This window comes from Globicephala melas, chromosome 3 (genome assembly GCF_963455315.2).
Source record: "Globicephala melas chromosome 3, mGloMel1.2, whole genome shotgun sequence".
Classification (NCBI taxonomy): domain Eukaryota; kingdom Metazoa; phylum Chordata; class Mammalia; order Artiodactyla; family Delphinidae; genus Globicephala; species Globicephala melas.
The window spans coordinates 157,480,765-157,504,346 of NC_083316.1; the positions used below are offsets into that span (position 1 = coordinate 157,480,765).

General features: G+C 56.2%; 2 protein-coding genes across 4 annotated transcripts; one reads left to right on the forward strand and one right to left on the reverse strand.

The window, feature by feature from the left end:
• Nucleotides 1–6,489: 6,489 nt before the first annotated feature.
• Nucleotides 6,490–13,435, forward strand: SYDE1 (synapse defective Rho GTPase homolog 1). Of its 2 annotated transcripts, XM_030880325.3 has the most exons (8): nucleotides 6,490–6,628; nucleotides 8,194–8,535; nucleotides 8,637–9,281; nucleotides 9,460–9,674; nucleotides 10,328–10,454; nucleotides 10,668–10,828; nucleotides 11,428–11,653; nucleotides 11,955–13,434. In XM_030880325.3, exons 1-8 carry the CDS (start codon nucleotides 6,541–6,543, stop codon nucleotides 12,356–12,358), a joined length of 2,208 nt encoding a protein of 735 aa, XP_030736185.1. In that variant the 5' UTR covers nucleotides 6,490–6,540; the 3' UTR covers nucleotides 12,359–13,434. The 2 variants fall into 2 exon arrangements, with proteins under 2 accessions (XP_030736185.1, XP_030736184.1); XM_030880324.3 differs by lacking the exon at nucleotides 6,490–6,628 and having other exon boundaries at nucleotides 8,082–8,535; nucleotides 11,955–13,435.
• ILVBL (ilvB acetolactate synthase like) lies at nucleotides 13,366–23,582 on the reverse strand. Of its 2 annotated transcripts, none has more exons than XM_030880327.2 (16): nucleotides 23,080–23,582; nucleotides 22,400–22,544; nucleotides 20,970–21,171; nucleotides 20,719–20,846; nucleotides 20,495–20,633; nucleotides 20,295–20,406; nucleotides 17,539–17,638; nucleotides 17,307–17,404; nucleotides 17,061–17,197; nucleotides 15,946–16,080; nucleotides 14,781–14,895; nucleotides 14,522–14,691; nucleotides 14,375–14,445; nucleotides 14,221–14,292; nucleotides 13,955–14,060; nucleotides 13,366–13,825 (listed from the first exon to the last, which is right to left on the reverse strand). In XM_030880327.2, the coding sequence occupies exons 2-16, from the start codon at nucleotides 22,532–22,534 to the stop codon at nucleotides 13,647–13,649; spliced, it is 1,899 nt and encodes a 632-aa protein (XP_030736187.2). In that variant the 5' UTR covers nucleotides 22,535–22,544; nucleotides 23,080–23,582; the 3' UTR covers nucleotides 13,366–13,646. The 2 variants fall into 2 exon arrangements, with proteins under 2 accessions (XP_030736187.2, XP_030736186.2); XM_030880326.3 differs by lacking the exon at nucleotides 23,080–23,582 and adding an exon at nucleotides 22,832–23,066.

Here is a 23,582-nt window from a genome sequence, read left to right on the forward strand (position 1 = left end):
CAGCAGCCACTCAAAATTTACTTGTTGAGTGAATTAATGAATGAATGAATGAGCAAATGGATGAATGAATGGATGGATAGGAGGATGGATGGATGGATGGATGGATGGATGGATGGATGGATGGATGGATGGATGGGAAGGCAATGTGATGGCAAGACTATAGGATGCCACACGAGGTGGTCGGGTAGGCTGGGTTGGAACAGAGATGTCTAACAGTCAATAATAAATTGCTACAGTTGCAATGTAAACTTCCCCTCCACTCTCCCAAACTTCAGTAAAACCCATTCCACACCCAGAGGCCTTGGGTGAGTGGGTTTCTGATGAAATCAAGGAGAGGAGTAAGCGCCTCATCCTATAGACCAGGAACGTTGAGTTTACAGTGAAACTATTTAATTCAGCAACAACAGGAGATCATGAGAAAGTATTCATCTAGAGATCTGCCAAAATCTCAGCAAAGATGTTGGAAGAGGTTTGAGCCAATCTTATCTAGATCTGAAGGAGAAGAATGACCCTGGACAGTATGAAAGTACACTAACATTTCTTTCTCTCCATATGGGATTTTATTTGGTATTTAAAGCAGTTTTAGAGATTCATATACTGAGGATCATAGAGGGAAAGTGACTGTCCCAAGGTCACATGCTGGATTAGGGTGGGGTGGGGAGGAATTCCAATCCAACCTGGTATGACCCTAAAACCTGATCCCTCCCTCCACCATGATGCTGGATGGCCTCTGAGGTGGGTGACTTTCCCAAGATCATGCTGCAGCTTGGAACAGTTCAAGTTGTGCCCATGTGGGGTTCTGTGGGACAAAACGTACCACCAGGGTGGATAGAAAGCCACTCCCAACAAGACATGAGGAAGGATTCAGTAAGGCTTGAGCCCAAGGTCCTGGAAAGGGAGCTCCTACTTCCAAATGTACATTTGCCAGAGGTTTGGGGAGTCACTTCCTTCTCTATGAATCTGTGTAGTGGGAGGTCCCCAAGACCACACTCAGGTTCAATGATTCACTAGAAGGACTCACAGAACTCAGCAAAGTTGTTATATTCATGGTTTATTATAGGGAAAGCATACAGATTAAACTCAGCAAAGGCAAAAGGCACATGGAGCAGGGTCCAAGAGAGACCAGGCACAAGCTTCCAGTTGTCCCCTCCCTGTGGTATCACGTGGACAGTGCTTAATTCTCCCAGCAATAATGTGTGACAACACACACAGTGTACTGCCAACCAGGGTAACTCCCTTGAGTCTTGGTGCCCAGGATTTTCACTGGGGGTTGGCCACTGTTTTAGTTTCCTAGGGCTGCCATAACAACACACCACAGATTAGGTGGCTTTAACAACAGAAATTTATTTTCTCACAGTTCTGGAGGCTGGAAGTCTGAGATCCAGGTGTCAAAGATGGCCATCTTCTCCCTGTCTCTTCCCATCATCTTCCCTCTGTGTGCACACATGTCTGTGTCCAAATTTCTTCTTCTTAGGTTGGCAGTCATATTGGATTAAAGACTTCATTTTTATTTAATCACATGTTTAAAGACTCTATCTCTGGGACCTCTCTGGTATGCAGTGGTTAAGAATCCACCTGCCAATGCAGGGTACATGGGTTCAATCCCTGGTCTGGGAAGATCCCACATGCCATGGAGCAACAAAGCCCATGTGCCACAGCTACTGAGCCTGTGGTCTAGAGCCCACGAGACACAATTACTGAAGCCCATGTGCTGCAACTACTGAAGCCCACACGCCTAGAACCTGTGCTCCGCAACAAGAGAAGCCACCGCAATGAGAAGCCCGCGCACGGCAACAAAGAGTAGGCCCTGCTCACTGCAACTAGAGAAAGCCCGTGCGCAGCAACAAAGACCCATTGCAGCCAAAAATTTTTTTTTAATTTTTAAAAAGACTCTATCTTCAAATACAGTCACAGTCTAAAGTACTGGGGGGTTAAGACTTCAACATATGAATTGGGAGGGGCACACAATTCAGCCCATAACAGCCACAGACATGGCTCATCTTAGTTAGTCTCTGGCCCCTCCAGAGGTTAAACTGATACAGTGTGGCCCAAGGCCCCCACTATAAATCTCACTGTTAGCATAAATTAACTGGCATGGCCCCCAGGTATACAAAGAGATTCTTACCAGGTAGGATGCTCCAGAGGCTTACAGGCTACATCCCAGGAGCCAGTCAAGGGCCAGACCTTTCTTTGGAATGTGCAGGAGAGCCCGAGACCTGGGAGGGAGGAGGGAGGAGCTAAAGAATGACACGGGGTCTCTGCCTGGCCCTGCCCACCCCAGGCTTCTTATCCCCATTTGATCGGCCACTCTTATCCAGGTTGCCTCCTTACCTCTGGGACAACCAGCATCTGGGAAGCCCTGGTGGCCACGCTAGCACCCCCAGGCCCTGCAAACTGGGCACTAGGGCAGCTCTTGACGTGGCTGCAGGTAGCTAATTGCCAAATGTGTGCCAGGGCCTGTGCAGAGGCCTTGCCAGCAAGAAAGCCCAGCAGAGCTAATAAAAGGGAGGTACTGCGTGTGCAACAGGGGGCCCTGCTGTACCTCAGCTTCAGCTCCACAGCAGCCTGGCAGGGCTTTTCCAAGGGCCATTGGGAGGCTCTGGCCAAGATATGCCGCCCCTCTGACTGCCTCCCAGGTGATACCACATCCTGCCTCAGGAAGATGCCTCATGGTAACTCAACCACCCTCTGTCCCTCTAGTTCCTCAATGCCACCACAGCGGACATCTCTGGGCAGCCACCTCTTCCCTGGTGCCTCTGAGGATGGACTCCCCACCAAGGAGGACTGTGCAGGCTGCTGCAATTGCCTCATCCTGGAATATAACAGATGTATGTGAGCCTCCAGTGTGGGGACAACTGGAATAAAAACAGGAGGTGGAGGAGACTCCCCATAACCAGCTCCATCTTCCATTTCCCAGGAACGAAGGACCCCCAGAGAGGTAGCAGATGGGGGAATTAGCCCACAGACACATGTCCCATTCCCAACACCTCCTATTCCCATAACCTTGATAATAGGGGGAGTTATTCTTCCCTTTGGATGGGTGAGGAAACTGAGGGCTAGAGAGAATGTCTTCATTTGGTGTCTCCCAGAAGCTGATCCTGAGATAAGTATTCAAGGGCAAGTAGTTTATTTGGAAAGTGATATAGGAAATGCTGAAAGGGAGGCGGAGAAGTGAGACAGGGAAGGGAAGGGAATCAGTAAAGAGTGCATTGATATGCAAGTTTCCACTGGGGGCAGCTGGAACTCAATCCCATGGGGACCTCTGAGAATCAGTGTGGAAAACACACCTTAGTCACTCCATACAAGGGGTGAGGAAGCTAGGGTACTTATCCACCAACTTCCATTGTCTGCCACAGAGGTGTAGAGCTCCACTCAAACCTGACCTACCCCCCTGCCTGCATTTCAACAAATCCCTGTATCTGCTGGGGGCTGATTTATCCATCAAGAATCATAAGCATAGCACATAAGCCAACAATGTGAATATTTGGAGGAAAGAAAACACATACACACACACTCCAAAATCCAAACAGCAACTAGCAAAATTCAGATGAATAATTGTACAAGCTTCACAAAGTGTGAAATTTAGCATTCATAATCATTGTATACAGTTTGTAGATCATTTGTTCTCACTTATCAAGAATTTCTGATTGCTGAGAAAGAATCATTGCCAACTGTGAATTAAATGAGCTACATGTAGCCAAATAAATGCAACAGGAAAAGTACAGAAACCCTGTCAAAGGGTTTACCAAAAACATAACAAATATTGATGTGACCTGTGAGCGTTCTGCAATCATCTGACATGATATGGGTGGGGCCAAGGGCTGCTCTCACCCCTACATTGGTCTCCAGCTCCTCTGAGTTAGAGTACCCCAAAGGACACTAGTCCTACAGCCCTTCCCCTCAACTTGTGAAGAGGTGTTGTCTTGACCCCCGACCTCTCCCTCCACTGTTGGCAGTTGCCTCAAAGGCATCTGGGCAGGGATCTGATGGTGTGCACTCCACTCTCAACCTGACTCCTCCCAAACACACACATCCAAGAAAAATTAGGGACTTCCCTGGTGGTGCAGTGGTTAAGAATCTGCCTGCCAATGCAGGGGACACAGGTTCGAGCCTGGTCCAGGAAGATCCACATGCCACGGGGCAACTAAGCCCATGTGCCACAACTACTGAGCCTGCACTCTAGAGCCCACAAGCCACAGCTCCTGAGCCTGCATGCAACAATTACTGAAGCCTGCGTGCCTAGAGCCTATGCTCCATAACAAGAGAAGCCACCGCAACAAGAAGCCTGTGTGCCACAACGAAGAGTAGCCCCCACTCGCCACAACTAGAGAAAGCCCGCATGCAGCAATGAAGACCCAACACAGCCAAAAATAAATAAATTTATTTTAAAAAATTGTTAAGAAAAATTAACAGAGCCTGAGACCTGTGGGACACCATCAACCATACCATTATGTGCGTAACAGGAATCCCAGAAGGAGAGAAGAGAAAGGGACAGAAAGAATAGTTGAAGAAATAATGGCCCCAAAATTGCCCAACGTTGATGAAAGACATGAATCTACACATCCAAGAATCTCAATGATCTCAAAGTAGGATAAGCACAGAGATCTGCACCAAGACATATTATCACCACACACACACAACCTCCTCTGTACAGGCCTCCATCACTTGGCACCTGATCTCCCACCTGAACATTCAGCAGTGAATAAGACAGACAAGTATTACCTGGTCAGCCCCAGTCTGAACAAGGAGACAGATAAACTAACACAAATCATTGAACTATAAAGTTCAAGCTGTGGCAAGTGTTAGAAGAAATGAAACGCAGTGATGTAATAATGACTGGACAGTGGTAGGTGGTCAGGGAGGGGAGGGCCTCCCAAGGAAGTGCCATTGGACCTAAAGGATGAGAAAGAGGCAGCTTCAAATGAACTAGTGTTTTCCAGGCAGAGGGAACTGCAAGTGCAAAGGGACTGGGGCAGGAACAGTTTGATGTGAAGGAGAATCGGAGAGGAGGTCATGGTGGGCCATGAGGACAACAAAGGATATGAGGCCAGAAGTCTTGTTGTGGCTAGATTTTATTTGTGGGAATCTGGATTTTATTTTAGGTGGGGTGAGCAGTTATGGGAAGACTGTTCAGCAGGGATGTGCTATGATCTGATTTCAGGTTTTTAAGTCCACTCTGGGCACAGCATGGAGAATGGAATATAGGAGTGAGGCAGGTTAAATTTTCCAAAATGGCCACAATAATATCTCCCACCCCACATTCTCTTGTACAAAGAATGTTACAAGGTCACCTTGACACACCACCCATTGACAGAGGTGGAGTCTATGTTCCTTTCCCTCGAATCTGGTGCCAGAAGTAACACAGTGTTAACACACTTCCAAGTGTTACTTGGAAGTAACACATTCCAAGCTGGATCAGAAAAGATAATGTAGCTTCTGCCTTTTACTTTTTTTTTTTTTTTTTTTTTTGCGGTACACGGGCCTCTCACTGTTGTGGCCTCTCCCGTTGCAGAGCACAGGCTCTGGACGTGCAGGCTCAGCGGCCATGGCTCACGGGCCTAACCGCTCTGCGGCATGTGGGTTCTTCCCGGACCGGGGCACGAACCTGTGTCTCCTGCATCGGCAGGCGGACTCTCAACCACTGCGCCACCAGGGAAGCCCTGCCTTGTTCATTTTTGAAGCCCTGGGTGGCTATGTAAGAATCCCAACTACCCTGACTACTGACCTGCTAGGAGGAACCCAGTTCACACCAAGAGGCCTGTGGAGGTACCCTAGTCCACAGCCCCTGCAGAGGTCCCAGCCCACACCTGGCATCAACTGCAAGTGAACATGCCTCCAGGTGATTCTGGTCCCTCATTTGTTGAATCACCCCTAAGCCTCTAAGTCTTTCCAACTGAGGAGTAGAAACAATCAATGTCAGCTCTGCCCTGCCCCAATTCCTGACCCACAGCATCTGTGAGCATCATGAAACGGCTGTTGGGGATGGTTTGTTAAAGAGCAGTAGTAACTGGAATTGGGGGGAAAGGGGAGTGGAGAACTGGGTGGAGGAGGGAGGCACCAGAGTGGCATCCGGGAAACTAAGGAAGAGAGGGTGTCATCAAAACGAGTGGTGCCAGGGCTTGCACCAGGCTGGAGCAGTGGATGGGAGGAAAGAGGAGGGATTTGTTCAGGATGCATTTTGGAAGTAAACACCAGAGAACTTTCTGTAGGCGATCACCAACGGAGGGTGGATAAGAGGAAAGACTAGGACCCGCGACTGCGCCTAGATATTCAGAGCTGGAGCCCAGGAAGGTAGCACAGAGCCCCCGTTCCCTCCCCGTCCCGGCCCGGGCGACTGACTACATCTCCCAGCATCGCTCGCTCAGGCCGCGGGAAGGGGAAAAAAAAAAAAAAAAAAAAGTTTGGGCCAAGCATTCCCGGAATGCGCTTCCTGCTGGCGCGGGGCGGGGGGCGGGCGGGGAGGCCCGGGCGGGGCGGGGAGGGCGGGGGGCGGCGCGGCCGGAGCCCGGGGCGCGCACTCCGCCCGGCCCGGGCCCCAGCATGGCCGAGCCGCTACTCAGGAAAACCTTCTCCCGCCTTCGGGGCCGGGAGAAACTTCCCCGGAAAAAGTCGGACGCGAAGGAGCGCGGTGAGAGGGGGAGGTGGGGAAGAAGGGGCGCCGAACCCCACCCGGCCTGGAAGCGGGTCCCGGGGCCCCACGGATGGACAGGGGAAGCCCTGCGGAGCCCCCTGCGGGCCGGGGTTGGGGGCCGGGGCACGCAAAGGACCTGAAAGTAACGGGCTGGGGGGAGAGGGGGCGCGGACCGTTATGTGCGCCTGGCCAGGGATGCCAGCGCTTCGGCTCCTTGGGAGGCCCGGGAGGGGGCCTCGCCCCTGACAGGAAATGGGGCCGAGGCAGAGCGCCTGGAGAGTGCAGGGGAGGAGGAGCTGGGAGGCCTAGAAACTGGGGCTTATTCAGGCCGGGCAGGGGACACCCTGAGCCCTGGAGACCTGGGATGGGAGATGGGAGCGTACTCCTGCAGAGGGAGAGAGGTGGTGCATCAATCATGGTGGCTACCCCCCACCCCCTCTCACCTATTAACCAGTGACTGCAGCTACACCCAACCTTAGGCAGCCCCAAGAAACTGTCCCCTTTATACAGATGGGGAAACTGAGGCACGGAGCAGTTGGGTCATTTACCCAGTGCCAGGGAAGTGACTTAACAGCTCTGTGGACTATGCTACTAAATGAACCCAGAGAGAGGGTCCTGGGGAGTGGAAATCTGAAGTGACCAGAGGAGGGAGTCCTTAAAGAAACGGGCAGGACCTTAAAGAAATCAGAGCTGCGTGGGACAGGAAGTCCCGGAAAGGAAGGAGTTAAAGGAGGGAGGGCAGAAGACTCCATGGATCTGACCTCCCCCAAGCCCTTCCCAAAGATTCCCAAGGTTCCCAGAGCAGAGACAAGGGACGGGGGTGCCCACGCACAAACACACACAGGAAACAGCCCGGGATGTCACAGAGAGGAGGATGGAGCAGGAGGGGGAGGTCCCAAGGGGGAGGCATTGACCGTGGGGGTCAGTCCTGGGCTGAGAGACGGTGGCAGGGGTTTGGAAGACAGGCAGGGAGGTGGGGAGTGACATGCTACAGGTATGGGAGAACCCAGCAGGCACTCACTCACTGTCATGCCTGCTCCTGTCTTCCAAGCAGGCTAGGCAGCGTCCACTGTGGGCTATGCGCTTGACCAAGGTATGAGTGCCTATGAAGTGCTCTCCATGTTGAGCTCCCCGAAGCCTCCCTGAAGGGCGGCATCAAATCCCCACATTTCACAGGAGGACACTGAGGCTCAGAGATGGAAAGTGACTTGCCCAAAGCCACCCAATGAGAAGGGACAAGGGCAGGGCTCCATGCAGAGTAAACGAGAGGTGTAGGGAAGTAGAGTGGGGAATGCAGGGCCCAGGCCCAAAGAAACCCCACCAGACCTCTGAGGCTGGAGAGCAGAGGGACAGAGTTCTGTTTGGGATACCGGGGCCAGGGAGGTTGGGGAGGAGGCCGCAAGCTGGTAACAGATGAGACTGCTGGCCTGCAACCACCCATTCCAAATGAATGTGTGGAGTGTCAGTGCTGAGTGCATTCTCCTGCTGGGGGAAGAGCCCTGGGCCGGGACTGCTCTGGGAGCAGTGGGAGGCCAAGTCTCACACCCCTTGCTCTCTGCCAGGCCGCCCAGCCCAGCGCCCGGAGCCCAGTCCTCCAGAACCAGAGCCCCAGGCCCCGGAAGGATCCCAGGCTGGAGCAGAGGGGCCCCCCAGCCCCGAGGCATCTCGGAGCCCGGCTCGGGGTGCCTACCTGCAGAGCCTGGAGCCCAGCAGCCGCCGATGGGTGCTGGGCGGGGCCAAGCCACCAGATGAGGCCACCTTGGGGCCCGGGGCAGCTGGCAGTAGGGAGCCTGCTGGTGAGATCTGGTACAACCCCATCCCTGAGGAGGACCCCAGACTCCCGGCACCTGAGCTCCCAGGCCCACAGCCAGGCTCAGCTGAGCAGGAGAGCCTGGCCTCCCCAGGTGAGCACAAGCCTCACACCCCGGGACCCCCAAGATGACTACAAGCCTCACCCCCATCCCGAGCCCAGATTTCTGGACCCTGAGGTCTGCTCTCCCCATAGGCGCAGCCCCCGCCAGTCCCCCAACCAAAGCCTCCCGCACCAAGTCCCCAGGCCCGGCCAGGCGGCTCTCAATGAAGATGAAGAAGCTGCCCGAGCTGCGGCGCCGCCTGAGTCTGCGGAGCACCCGGGCTGGCCGAGAGCGTGAGCGAGCCGCCCCCGCGGGGTCCGTCATCAGCCGTTACCACCTGGACAGCAGCGTGGGGACCCCGGGGCGGGCGGCAGTGTCTGAGGGCGCACGGGGCCTGAGGGCCGGTTACCTCAGTGATGGCGACTCTCCTGAGCGCCCAGCGGGGCCCCCGTCGCCCACCGCCTTCCGACCCTATGAGGTGGGCCCATCGGCCCGGACGCCCCCCACTGCACTCTGGGGCCGCCTCAGCCTGCACCTGTACGGGCTGGGGGGGCTGCGACCGGCACCTGGGGCCACTCCGCGAGACCTCTGCTGCCTGCTGCAGGTGGATGGGGTGGCCCGGGCCCGAACGGGGCCGCTGCGTGGGGGGCCAGACTTCCTGCGGCTGGACCACACCTTCCACCTGGAACTCGAGGCCGCGCGGCTGCTGCGGGCCCTGGTGCTGGCGTGGGACCCCGGCGTTCGGCGGCACCGGCCCTGCGCCCAGGGTACTGTGCTGCTGCCCACGGTTTTCCGAGGTAGGATGCGTGGCTGCAGGGGAGGAGGTGTAGGGCACAGGATTCAGCTCAGGGCTCCCTCCTTCCTCCAGAGTGCCCAGGGTACTAAGCCCAGGATGGGGCGTGGGTTGGAGTAGAGACCAGGGCACGGGAGCCTATGGGGGCAGACTAAACTCAGGAGGTCCCCTTGTGTCTTCAGGGTGCGAGGCCCAGCAGCTGGCTGTGCGCCTGGAGCCCCAAGGGCTGCTGTATGCCAAGCTGACCCTGTCGGAGCAACAGGAAGCACCAGGCACAGCTGAGCCCCGAGTCTTCGGGCTGCCCCTGCCACTGCTGGTGGAGCGGGAACAGTCCCCGGGCCAGGTGCCCCTCATCATCCAGAAGTGTGTTGGGCAGATCGAGCGCCGAGGGCTACGGGTAAGTCCCTCACCCCACCCTAGCTAGGCCCAAGACCTCAGAACATCTCCCCAGAACACCCAGGGTATGGAGGCCAGGCTTCCCCCTACCCCACCTGGGGAACTCCTGGCTCCAATCCCAGCCTAGACAAGGGCAGGAGCTCCGGCTCCCTCCAGACCCCTAGCACCTAGCCCAGAATTCACGGGTCATCTGTTCATTTAGTAACGTAGGATCCCAGCCGTTTTGGAGCTCAGAGTCTGATGGGGGAAAAGACATGACTCTAATAAATCACATATGTACAACTGTGGCTGGGATAAGAGCAAAGAAACTGGGAGAGCTTAAAGCAGGACCTGACCCGCTGGTTGGGGTAGTCAAGGAAGGCTTTCCAGAGGAGGTGACAAGTAAGCTGAAAATGAGTCAGAGTTTCCTGAGTCAAAGGATGTTGGTGCCAGGACAAGTGATCCAGAGGGTCTACAGGGCCAGGCTGTCCAGGCAGCCAGGTGGGATCCCCAATGACAGGCGTCAGAGGAGCAGGAAGGCAGCCAGTGAAGCGACAGCCAGCCCCCAACCTCTCAGCCCATTGCCACTGTGATCTAGGCCTCTGGCCCTCACCCACAGGGCCCTGATCAGTCTGTGGCCCTGACAAGAGGACATCTCTCTGCTCCTGCCCCCAGGTAGTGGGGCTGTACCGTCTGTGTGGCTCAGCAGCCGTGAAGAAAGAGCTTCGAGATGCCTTTGAGCGGGACAGTGCAGCTGTCTGCCTCTCCGAGGACCTGTACCCTGATATCAATGTCATCACTGGTTAGCATGCCCCTTCTCTCTCCTGCCTGCTCCCCATTCAACCCTCACCTCAAGGCAGTCCCTGTGGTCCCTCTGGGACCTCACCCCTTCTGTTGGCCTTGTTTTCACCTTCCTGCACCTATCCTCCTCCTGTTCCCCTGCTCCCAGCCCCAGCTGAATCTCCAGCCTCAGAAACCAGGGGTGCCCTGACCAGAGTGGGCCCTGTATCCACAGGCATCCTCAAGGATTATCTGCGGGAGCTGCCTACCCCGCTCATCACCCAGCCCCTCTATCAGGTGGTGTTGGAGGCCATGGCCCGAGAGCCCCCAAGCAGGGCTCCTTCCAGCACTGAGGGCACCCGTGGGCTCCTCAGCTGCCTGCCAGATGTGGAGAGGGTGAGTTGGGCCTGGTGGGAGCAGACAAGACAGGGAGTGGGCTGACATCAGCAGAATGTTTCACCCATGCCTGGGCCTGTGATGGCCATGAATGTGTGGCATTGTTACAATTCTAGAAAATAGGTGCTATTAGTATCCCCACTTTATAGATATGGAAGCCAAAGCCCAGAGCAGTTGAGTGAGTTACTTAAGGTTTCACAGGCAGAATGTATCAAAAATACAGACTCTGAACACAGGTGTGTCAACCTACCATAAGGGAAGTTCCTGGCTGTGGTATCCTGGACAAGTCCCGACCCTCTCTGTGCCTCAATATCCTCATCTATAAAATGGGATTAATACCAGCCCTGCCTAGCACACAGAGGAGTAGGCTCAAGCCCAAGTTCTGCCATTTCAAAGTTGAGTTACCTTTCGCTTCGGTCTCCCCTCCAGCAAAATGGGATCATAATACTAATACCTAATGGTTAAGTCTTAGCTGGGTCATCACCCAGCTATGAGACCTTGAACCTCAGTTTCCCCATTCTGAACCGCCTTAGTCTCCCTCAGGAGCGACAGGGGACCGGCTTTGCCCACCTCATGCTCTCCCAACCCTCTCCTCTCAGGCTACACTGACGCTTCTCCTGGACCACCTGCGCCTTGTCTCCTCCTTCCACGCCCACAACCGCATGACTCCGCAGAACCTGGCCGTTTGCTTCGGTCCTGTGCTGCTGCCGGCGCGCCAGGCACCCGCCAGGCCCCGCATCCGCAGCTCTGGCCCGGGCGTCTCGAATGCAGTGGACTTCAAGCGCCACATCGAGGTGCTGCACTACCTGCTGCAAGCCTGGCCAGGTGAGCTGGCCCTCGCCCCCGCCCCCGCGCCGCCGATCGTAGCCAGGCTGCCGCTACGATGCTTTCTCCAGTGGCCAATCAGAGTCTCGGGCTTCAGGCAAGCCGCGCCCCCTAGTCCGAGTAAGCTGGTACCTGGTTGCCTCAGCAACCAGTTCTAGCTCAGCCAGTGAAATCCTGATCCGGTCGAAGGCCTTGCCTTTCGACCGGCCAATCAGGGGCCTGGCTACCTAAGCAGCCAATCAGAGGTCTAGTCGCCACCGCTGGGCGTGACATCATCCAAGCCCTCCCTCTCCCTCCGCAGATCCGCGCAGGCCCCCAGAGGCTCCGGAGCTGGTCCCGTACCTGCGGCCCAAACGACAGCCGCCGCTGCACTTGCCGCTAGCGAGCCCCGAAGTGGTGACTCGGCCCCGCGGCCGGGGCGGCCCCGAGAGCCCGCCGAGCAACCGCTACGCCGGTGACTGGAGCGTTTGCGGGCGGGACTTCCTGCCTTGCGGGCGGGACTTCCTGTCCGGGCCGGACTACGACCACGTGACGGGCAGCGACAGCGAAGACGAGGACGAAGAGGCTGGCGAGCCGACGGTCGCCACCGACTTCGAAGACGACTTCGAGGCTCCCTTCAACCCGCACCTGAACCTCAAAGACTTTGATGCCCTCATCATGGACCTGGAGAGAGAGCTCTCCAAGCAGATCAACGTGTGTCTGTGAGCCGGGCGGGGCCGGACCCCGATTACTAAGGCCGGGCTCCTGGTTGCTAAGGCGGTGCCCTAACGACCTAGGGGGACCAGACCTGTAGCTCAGGCCTAGCTCCTGGTTCCTGGGGAGTTGCCTAGTGACCAGCCAACCCATTGCTGAGAATCATTCCTCGTTTCCAGTGCTCAACATTTGGGCACTGGGTGCGAAGGCCGGGGATTGGGAATTTTCGGGACCAGCTATTGTGGCCATCTTTTCTGAGTACCAAGGGCTTCTTCCCGGCTGCCAAAAGGCAGTTCTGCTTGCAGGGCTGGCTGGCCTCTCTTGCTTCCCCTTAGCCAGGGAAACGCCAGTTACTGTGAGCATCACCCTGGGATGGTGAGACACCCCCCCAGTTCAGTCCTCTTGCTGCTGCCAACCAAATCAGTATTAGCTTTGAGCACTGCACTCTGCTTCTCCCTCGGCGGGCCCAAGGACTATCATGAGGTACTGTTTGAGGCAGGGTGGGGGAAAGCCCCTATCCTGGGCTCTGGCTGGATAGGAGCAGCCTGAGGCTTATAGGAAAACAGCTGGTTTCCCCACTCTCTTTTCCGAGGAAAACCCCATAATTGCCTCAAACCAGCAAAAGTAGATAGCAGAGTATGGCCCTTCCCCTCCCCAATTCTTCCTCCCCATTCCTGAACAAATTGAGCACTTATAAGACCTCCCTTTCGGAGGGGCCCCACCTGAAGTGTCAGGCTGGGGGCATTTTGGTACGGAACATATTTATTGCCTCCGTGCGTGTGTGTCTGTGTGTGAGGACTAGTGTGCATGGACATGTCTAGAGCAGGCATGTGGGGCTCTTTCAGGGACCACAGAGCGGGGAAAGAGTTTGCAGTGCCCAGGCACCCTGAAATCTCCAGTAGTGGTGCCTCAGTGAGCCCCAGAGTTCCAGTGGGAGAGTAGGGTCCCCTCCTGTCTCCTCCCTCTTTCCCTCACTTCCATCTTTGTGGACAATAAATCAGTATGCACAGGTTCTGGGATGAGTACTTGGGCCCACATGGACCAGAGGTGGTTTATTCAATGTGTAAGAGAGAAGGGGAGAAAGGACACAGCTGAGCCCACAAAGAAAAAGGCCCAAGGGCTCTCCAGTGCTGCCAAGGAGCCTCTCTGAGCTCTGAGCCCTCCAGCCCCTCCTTGTCCTCAGGGAGGGTTCTAGGGTCACTGGGCCTCATGGGATAGGCCCTGGGCAAGCAAGGATGAGAAACCAGCTTGGCACAGTCCAGGGGTGGGAAGAGAGCCAAGGGCACTGACCCATGAGGCCCTACACAGCAATGGAGCCAACTCGGAAGTCCGTCCTCCCGATGAGGATGTTGACCACGACTGGGTGGCCATCTTGGCACTGCTGCTGGGCATCTTGCAGCACCTTGACCACCTGATCCTCACTCTCTCGTGAAAGTAGCAAGCCCTGGGCTCCCAGCCCCATGGCCGCCTTGTGATAACCTAAAAGGGGAGATCAAGTCAGAATGATGGCAGAACCCAGCCTACCATGCAGCTAGCCCAGGAGAGGAACATACATTCAGCTGGGCCTGAAACAGCTTTCCCCCGTCCCACCCATTCCAGGCCCCTCACCCGTGTAAGCCAAGCCACAGGCCACATTGCTGCCCAGACAGGGCACCTGCTCCCGGGAAATCTGGGTCCAGCCAGCATCGTTCCCTATCAGAGCCATCACTGGGATCTGCAGGGAGAGGATGAGGCCAGGCCACAGCCTTCAGTCCCAGGGCTTGGCCAGCCACAGGTCAAAGACAGGGACAGGACCCCTGCGAGCCAAGCAGCCCCCTCCCCAGCCCACCCCACCCCTGATGACATCTCCCAGAACCCCTTGGTCACCCGGTCACCTTGTGTCTGACGAAGGTGTCAAATTCGATGAGGCTGTAGCCAAAGGCTCCATCCCCAAACAGGCACCAGACCTGAGGGGGTACCAAGGATGGCTGGGGTGGCTCACAGCCCAGAAAGCGGCGAGCCTCCTGCCCCCAGCACACTCTGACTCACCTCGGCATCCGGCTGACACAGCTTGGCGCCAAGTGCAAATCCCGCACCAACCCCCAGAGTACCGAAGGCCCCTAGAAGAACCAAGAGCAGGTGGGTGTGAAGGGGCCCCGACGATGCACGCTGCCCCAGGCATAGGCCCGCCCTTACCAGGATCGAGCCAGCGCAGGGGGCCACGGGGCTGCACCAGGTGGGCGGCTGTACCCACGAAGTCCCCACCATCGACCACCAGAATGGAGTTGTCGGGCAGAGTTTCCTCCACCAGCTGCAGTACCCGCACCGGGTTAAGGTGCTCGGCTACAGGCATCGATGCCTTCTCCCTGTGATGGAGGAACGCAGGTCAGCAGAGCCAGCGGCATGGGCCCCCGGGAACCCGCAACCCCCCAGGTCCACTCTACCCAGCCCCCACCTAAAGGTCTGCTCCTTCTGTCGGTCAGCCTGCCGAAGCTCCTCTGCCCAGTCTGAGGCCCATGTCTGGCCCTGAAGGCCCTGTGCCAGCTTCACCATGAAGGAGCCCACGTCTCCTGGGGAAGGAAGAGGGTAGAGCTGCAGGGAGATGGCCTCCTCCTGCCCTTCAAGCACCAGAGGCCCAAAGACAGCAGGAAGCCAACAGGCATCTGCGCAGGAGGCAAAGAAGCAGGCCAGGGGGGTCCTAGCACAAAATGGGTGAAACACACCCCAGAGCCTGCTGGAACCAAGTCAGGGCAACAGGGGTGTGAGGGAGAGCAAGGCCAAAGAAGCTAGGTTTAGGGAGCACAAAGTGGGTTAGAAACTCACATCAGCCTCTGTCTCCTGCCTCCCCATCACACCCCAGATCAGGCAGTCCTGTCAATTCTGCCTCTGAAACACGTCACTAAAAACACCTCCATCCTCCAAGCACATCTCTACAACCCAGGCATGCAGAGTGCTTGTACAGTGAACAAATAAACAAGCCAGTGATGATGTACTTTTCCCCATCTCCATTTTAGAAATGATCACACAGGCTCAGCGAAGTTGAGTTTCTCCTCCCTCTCCATCCCCACTCCAGGCCTCATCGTTTCTGTCCTGCCCTAACAGGCCCCTTGCCTCCACCCGGTCCCCTCCAACTCGCTGCCCACCAGCTGCTACAGTGGATCTTCCCAAACATGAATGCAAATGGTGCCACTTCTCTGCTTGACACAAGTTGCCTCTCGCCTGCACCGCAGGGTAGAGTCAACGTCCTTGGAACGATGGGCAAAGCAGGGCCTGGAAAGGCCATGGAAGAGGACTGAACAGGGGTGGAGGAGCCACAACAGGACAAGAGAGACCTCGGGGCAGGTCCTAAGGGCAGCAGGCGACATGGGAGAGTACAGACAGGGGATGTGATCACACGCACATTCCCAGGCCTTCCCTCCAGTGCCCACCCTACCATTAGTTCATCCAGAAGCACCCCATCAGTCTAAGGACCAAATATGCGTCTCTGGCCGACTCGGGGCCCCCCTGGGGCACGGTCCAGGCCTTGGTCACCAGCACCCAGCTCAAGCCAGCTGCAGCAGAGGCCAGGAGGAGAGGAACCGGAAAGAACACATATGTGTGGGGGGCTGCTAGGGGCTCACCCTGCACAGCCTCCTGGGGCTTCCAGAACATGTCTGAGTTCATCAACATCTCTTTCCGGTTACGGTTGACGATGATGATCTTGCTGCTGCGGCTGAGGACACGGCCATAGGACAGACGGAAGTCACACACCGTTCCTGGGGCAGGGGACAGAGTCTTGGTGGACAAAGGGCCAGCATCCTGGGGAGTACCCGCTACCTTACTTAATCCACCATGGTAGACTGAATGCATAAAGGTCTTCACCTCTCCCTGTACCAGTGTCACCTGCAATGAGACTTCGCAGCTCCCCACCCCATGAACCTGGGCTGGCCTCAGGACGTGCTTTGGCCCACAGAATGTGAGAGAAGTGATGGCATGCGTTCCTGAGGCCAGACCTCCAGAAGCCCTGCAGCTTCCACTCTCTCCCTCTCACATACTTGCTCCCCAAGCCCTGCATGTTTCTCAACATCCACCAAGTGAACAAGCCCAGGCTAGCCTGCTGGAGGATGAGAAACATGGAGGAGGAGGTAGGGGAGAGTGAAAGAACTCAGTTACCCCAGCTGAGGCCAAGCTAGCCCAGCCTACAGCCAACCAACCCCCAAGTTACAAGCCAGCCCAGCCTGGATCAGCACAGCTGCCTTCCCGCCTCTCTGAGCGCAGACTCAGGAATGAGCCCTACCAAAATGACAAAAACTACCCCCTAACCCCAGGGGGGTCTTGAGAAATGATACGTGCCTTTTAAGCCACTGAGTTTACGGTGGTTATTACACAACAATAGCTAACTGATAACACTATTATGTCTCTGGCAGGATTCAAGCACTTTATGTAAAAATATATATGCTGTAGGTGTACGTGCTGTGTAAATGCTGTGTAACGCGTACAAATACAAACGCTGTACACAAAGTACCAAGGTGCCCGCTAGCTCTGTGTAAGGCTGGGTCACAGGACACAACTGCAACCTGGCGAGGGTTCACCTGAATTTCAGGTCCAGGGGAAGGGGGGTGGTGAGAGGTAGGAGGGTGGCTGATTATGAGAGTGGGGTGCCAGCCAGTACCTGACCAGGAGGGGCAGGGTTACACGATTAGGGAGGTGCCTAGTGGGAGGGAAAGGAAAGGGAGGGTGGGAGGATGAGGCCCACCTGCCAGGACCACAACATCTGCCTTCTTCAGGGCGGCGCTGCGGTTCTGCCGGATGTGAAGGGGGTGGCTCCGGCCCAGCAGTCCCCGCGCCATCCCGCCCAGGAAGCAGGGGACACCCAGGGTCTCCACAGCAACCCTAGGGGTCCAGGCAGAACAGAGGTGAGTGTGGCCAAGGGCCTGCCCCTCCTCACAGGGCCCCAGGGGACCAGGGATGTGACAGTAAGGGCAAGCCTGAGGCTTCTCACCGAAGTTTGTCTGAGGGTGTCGGAGGCAACAGGGCCTGGCTCCCGAGCAGCACAAGGGGCCTTTTGGCCCGGCTCAGGATCTCAACACAGCGCTGAACCTGGGGCAAGAGGTGGGGCTCAAATAGCCACCCCTGAGTCACCATCAGCCCCCAAGATCACAGCCCCAGTACTGGGTCAGAGAGAAGCCACACAGCAGGTGGGGGTCCCTGGCCAGGGCACAGAGGCAATTCACCTGCTGAGGGGAAGCCTGAGGGATGTCCAGAGGCAGAGGCCCCTCAGGCTGAGGCTCCCAGGCTCCTGCAAAGAGGTTGGCCAGGTAATTCTCTAAGTACCTGCGAAGGGGAGAGGAAGAGTCAGTTACCACGAGTCATACCAGGGTTCCAGAAGCTGAAGGAGGAGAAGGACCAGGAAAGGGACCAGGAAGGCAGTAGGACAGGAACAGAGGTACAAAAGCAACAGCCCAGGGACAGACAGACCCCAGTGGCTGAGTGCCCAGTGGCCTGTTTCCCCTCAGAAGGTTCTGGTGACCATCCCAACCTGACACAGACCCTCAAAACCAAGTGCCACCGGTGTGGAGTGCCAGAATCAGGGGCCATGGCTGCGGGGTCAGATGGAGGTGGGCTTGAGTCTGGCTCTGCTGCTTCCTGTGTGACTGTGGGTGAGTGACCCAACTTTTCTGAGCTTCCTCCTCTGAAAAATGTAAAAGGGAACATCTCTCCCAAGGTTCAGTGATCTAGCCACTCAGGATATAAAGCACATTGCAAAACACTCGATTAATTGGAGTTATTAACAATCGTCCGTACCCTTGCCTTTCTCTGGCTTCTGATGTCTCCTTACTCATTGGGTCACAGGGCCCTGGAGACACAAAGATAAATCCCGCTCAGCCCTGCCCTCAAGGACACCCAATCCAGCCAAAAATACACATGTGGGCATCAGCCGGCTAGAATTAGTCAGAGCCTGAAGCTTCTGTTTCTCTTTCGAGGAGGAGTAAAGATCGCAGAAAATGAGAAGAGACCAAGGATGGAACCATGGGGAACCCTAACATGGAAAGAAAAGGCAAGGCACTAGCCAGCCTTGCAGGGGGCTAGTTCCCTAATCATGTCGGAGGAAGGTTGGGAGACACCTTGCCTTACGCTTGGTGTGACACTGGACTCAGCCCTATTCTTATTTAAGATAATAATGGTTAATTCCTTTATACTTCAGCATATGCTTTGCACTGTCAAAATAATCTCATTTTATTCATCACAGAATCTCAGTCTAGAGAGAAAAGACAACGTTGGTCCATCTTACAGATGAGGAAGCTGACATCATATATTTAATCACAATATGTGTAAGTCAAATCATTATGCTGTAACCCTTAAACTTACACAGTGCTGTATGTCAATTATATCTCAATAAAACTGGAAGAAAAAAAAAAGGTTTAATCATTTGTTCAAGGTTAACACAGCTAGTTAGTGGCAGTCCTGGGATTCGAACCCATCTCTCTGGACTTTCATTTCACTCATTATAGATGGAACACAGCTCTGTGGATAAAGCATTGAAGGTTCCTCCGGGCTGAATCCTAGTGCGCCATTAACAAACTGGACAACTTCATGCAAGTCATTCAACTGCCTTGGGTCTCAGTTACCTAATCTATGAAATGGGCATAATAATACCTCTGAGTCTTAACTCAAAGGGTTGTTATAAAAGACATGTGAGTAAACCTGCTACTCCTTGAGCTGGCCCTCGAGGTGCTTCTCACACGCCCGTGTGCAGGGACCTGTCTGTCCTGTTCATGCCCATCCAGGTACCTAGCACATAGCAGCACTCGCTAAATATTTGGAGGGGGAATGGAAGGCAGAGGGGCAAGGACAGGCAAATGCAAGGGACAGAGGGCAAAGAGGAGGAGGAGGAGGAAAATTGATTCTCCTTTCTTTTTTTTATTTTCTTTTTGCGGTACGCGGGCCTCTCACTGTTGTGGCCTCCCCCGTTGTGGAGCATAGGCTCCGGACGCGCAGGCTCAGCGGCCATGGCTCACGGGCCCAGCCGCTCCGCGGCATGTGGGATCTTCCCGGACCGGGGCACGAACCCGTGTCCCCTGCATCGGCAGGCGGACTCTCAACCACTGCACCACCAGGGAAGCCCTGATTCTCCTTTCTGCACCCTGTTTCAGCCAGGCCTACCTCAGTGGTGACCAAAAATGGATCCTTTTCATGTACCTCTGCTAGGGCTATGCCCCTACTTAGAACCCTTTTTATCCCGTCAACAGAAAGAAACTCCCCCTTGAAACTTGTAGCTCTTCCAGGAAAACCTTCAAGCTTGTCCCAGGCCAGCCCCACTGACCTGCTCTCTCCAACATCCTGGCCACTCACCACTCAGAAGTCCCATAGTGGTCCCAGACTGAGCTGTGCCCATGTCATGGGCCCATAGGGACACATTGTTCCCTTATCCTGGCCTGCTGGAGGTCCAGGCACTCATACGTGATCCATCCAGATGTATCCCACAGCTACCACCCAGATTCCAGACCACCATCATCTCTCATCCCAGTGACCACCACACCTCCTCCCTGGCTTCCCAGCTTCCACCTGACCCGAAAGTCCACACTCCAGCAATAGCCAGAGGGAACATAATAAAAACCCAAGCCAGGGTATCCCGTGCCAATGCTTAAGGCCCTGCAGTGCCTCTCAATGGACCTCAAATTAAAAACAAAGTCCCAGGTCTGCCAAGTGGCTCCTGCTGGCTGCTCTGAGCTCAGTCTCTGCCCCTCTCCCCTTTGCTCACCTGCTGCCACCACATGGGCCACTTTGCTTTCCCAACCCACCAACTTCATTCCTGCCTCAGCACACGTGCATATTCTATTTCCTCTACCTGGAATGCTCTTCCCACGGCTGGCTCCTCTCAACTGATGTGCAAATCAATGAATGAGTCAAAGGAGAGATGGGTGCTAGCAGGAGGTTGCAGGAGAAGCCAGAGGATAGGGGAGGGTATGGTAGGAGTTGGGCTACTTACCAGGAGACCCCTTGACCCACGAGGCCCTTGGGCGGCTTAGCTGGCACCATCTCCTTCTGAACCATGAAGTAGGGGTACAGCACATCGATAGGCAGTTCCACAAACACCGGGCCTGCATGGACAGGGAGAGCGCTGAGTCTGCTGTGTCTCCCAGCCCCCAGGCCCTAGGGCCTGACCACTGCCCAGCCCCCGCCCCGCACCTGGGGTGCCCGACTGAGCAGCAGCCATCGCGGCCCTCAGGGTGGGGATGATCTCCCGCACCCTCTGCACAGAAGCACAAAACTTGCAGAGTGGCCGGAACAGGGACATCTGATCAATAGCCTGGAGTGCGCCCCGGTTCTGGTGGAGACAGGAGTCCAGGGAGTCAACACATGAGAACTTCCAGGTTCCCTGGGGCCCCTGCCACCCCTCAAGAAGAGGGTACCTGCAGCAGGGTGCTGGCAGCCCCACCCAGAAGCAGGACTGGGGACTGGGCTATCTGGGCATTCTTCACCGCAGTCACTGTGTTGGTGAGGCCGGGGCCCGCTGTCACCGCCACCACGCCCACTGTCCCTGAAACACAAACCGTGTCACAGCTGTGTCCACCCTCCTGGCCAGCCCCCGCATCAAAAAACCCTGCCCCTCAAAAGACATCCCAGTCTCACCAGCCCCTAGCCCTCTCCACTCTGCCCTCACCGGTCAGGCGGGCCACAGCATCAGCTGCAAAGACGGCTGTGACTTCGTGGCGGGTGTCCACCACGCGGATACCCAGCTTCTCACAGGCCACCAGCAGTGGGGAAATGTGCCCGCCGACCAGCGTGAAAAGGAACCGCACGCCATGGGCCCTCAGCACGGCTGCCACATTCTCCCCACCATGCCGGATGCTTGCCTTGTCCACCTGGGCCCAAAAAGGGGGAGAAGCGAGATTGTCAAGGACCAGGGCACGGGCACCAGGGCAGGTGGGAAGAGGGACAATCTCCCTCCCCCAGGAAGGAGGGCAGGGTCGGAGGGCAGGGGAAGCTTGGTGTTGCTTAGGCACATATTACACTATACACCTGGCTCAGAGTAGGACATATCATCTTATCAGATCCTCCTGACGTTATATCCTTTTACAACTACAGAGATCAAGACTCCTGAGCAAGACTCAAAGTCCCATAGAACCAATGCTCTTAAAGGCCCCCACTCTGTAACACTGCCCGCCTCAGGGATGGTGGAGCAAGCAGGAAGAGAGGTTAGGGAAGGTCGATCCACAGAACCCAAGGGAGTTTGGCCAGGGGCCATCTGCTGGGACTCCAGAACGGCCTGCTCTCCAGTATCAGGGCATCTTACTTAATGTGACTGCTGACTCCAGCCTACCAGACTCCCTCCTACTCACTGGGCCCAGTTAACAGGCCGCCAGCCGCCACGTGCCTGACATGGGAGCAGCCTGCTGACACAGACAGTGCTTCTGCACAGCAACGCACACCAGAGGCCTTTGCCTTAAATCTCCACAAATCCTCAAGTTGCTGCTGGTTAGGAGAGGAAGGACTGGGGAGAGGGTCTGGGGAAGGGGTAAATTTCTGAGAGAGAAGGCAAGTAGTTCAGAGCAAGGTCTGTGGGGTCAGCTCTTCCCCAAACAGGTCTCCTAACACAAGCTATCACACAACCTCTCTGAGCCTCGGTTTCCTCTTGTGGAAAATGAAGACAGAAACAAGAGTATCTATTCCGGAATGTATTGGGTACGTGGGAAAATCCCTCCGAAGCGCTGAGCTCAGCAGACAGCAACTGTCACAAAAGAGTCACAGCCGTCCACGTCCTCTGGTGCCTGCTCTCTGCACTCTGACCCCATCGCGTTATGGAGCACTGCTCCGTGAAAAGGGCTCGAGGCCCCTGAGGAAGGAGGTGGGCGGGGGGTTGAGTGCCCAGGCAGGTGTAGCCTCCCTGTGACCTCTTCCTAGAGGCAAAGTCCAGAGCCCCGTAAGCAGCTCAGCAACAGCGACAGGATACTGGAAAGAATCTCCCGACCAGTCCCTCTGGATTAACCGGACCTCACTCTCCCCGCCTATAAAATGGGTTAGCTGGAAAGAACGCTGGAAGTCCACTCCTTTGGCTGCCCCCGGCCCGTCTCCCTTGTATTTCCCCTGAACCTTGTGCATCAATTGATAGAAGAGCCCCAGGCGGTGAGCGGCGCCCAGCAAGGCGGCCACTAGCGTCGCGAAACCCAGGAGCAGGAAAGAGGGGAAGAAGCCCCCAGCAGGGGCGGCAGCCGCGGGCGTCTCCATGAGATGGCACCTAAGGGAGAAAGGGCAGGGCTAGGACGTTGGCGCGACAATTAAGTTATCCAGAAGAAGGCACGCCCCCTCTCCCAGCCCAGATCCCGGGCCACGCCCCTTGGCACGAGTTTCTGCGCGGCCACGCCCCTTACACCCCCAGGCTCCGGACCAGGCCAAAACTCTCAGGGACCTGGCCACACCTCTTACAACGCCAGCCCACCCCCCTTACGTCACCACAACCACCTAACGAGGTCACCACAGGTCAATGCGGCGACAAAGCCTCAAGATAGCTATTTTCCTACTTACCTACTTCTCAAAGGATCGGTGGGAAGCCCCGCCTCTCTTTGACATCAAGGACCCGAATCTCAGCCCTAGTGGTGAGCCCACCCCACGTCTACGCCAAGTTACCGTGCACGACCCTCTCCACAAGCCAGACCCCTCCCCCCTAGCAAGCGCCCGGGCCCGAGCCTGTCCCCCGACCCCAGGCCTCGAGTCGAGGTCAGGTTGCATTGGGATGCTTCTCCAACCCCCGGGGCATTTTAACCTTCACCTACAGGAAATGGCGCTAACTCCAGAGGAATTCCGCTCCCTTCGTGTCACGTGAACAGGCGCGCGGTTTGAACAGGCTGAGCCGGACAGCTGTGGCCTTGCCCCTTTTGCCCACTTGGATCCGGGGCGCCCTGTAGTCCGGCCCGACGCGCGTGCGCTCAGCTTCAGGGCACCTCCTATAAGAGCCCTGTCTCTACTGGCCGCCCGTTGCACAAGCTCCGCCCTCCCTCGCTTCCCATTGGCTCGCACTGCAGGCCTCACGCTTTTTTTTTTACAAGAGGCCACGCCCCTCTGCGGCTTCCAGTCGCCGGGAGTTTGGCGCGATCCACCTTCCTCGGCCTTCCATTGGCCCAGCATTGCAGGCCCACAGGTTCCGGGCCTTCCGAGCCCAGCCTGCTTTCCACACCGGGCGTGCTGTACGCCCCTTCACGTTGGCCGAGCATGGACGATTTCGGACCTCCTGCCCAGTGTCCACCATCCGGGACTCTCACCCCAAACAAACCCTGCC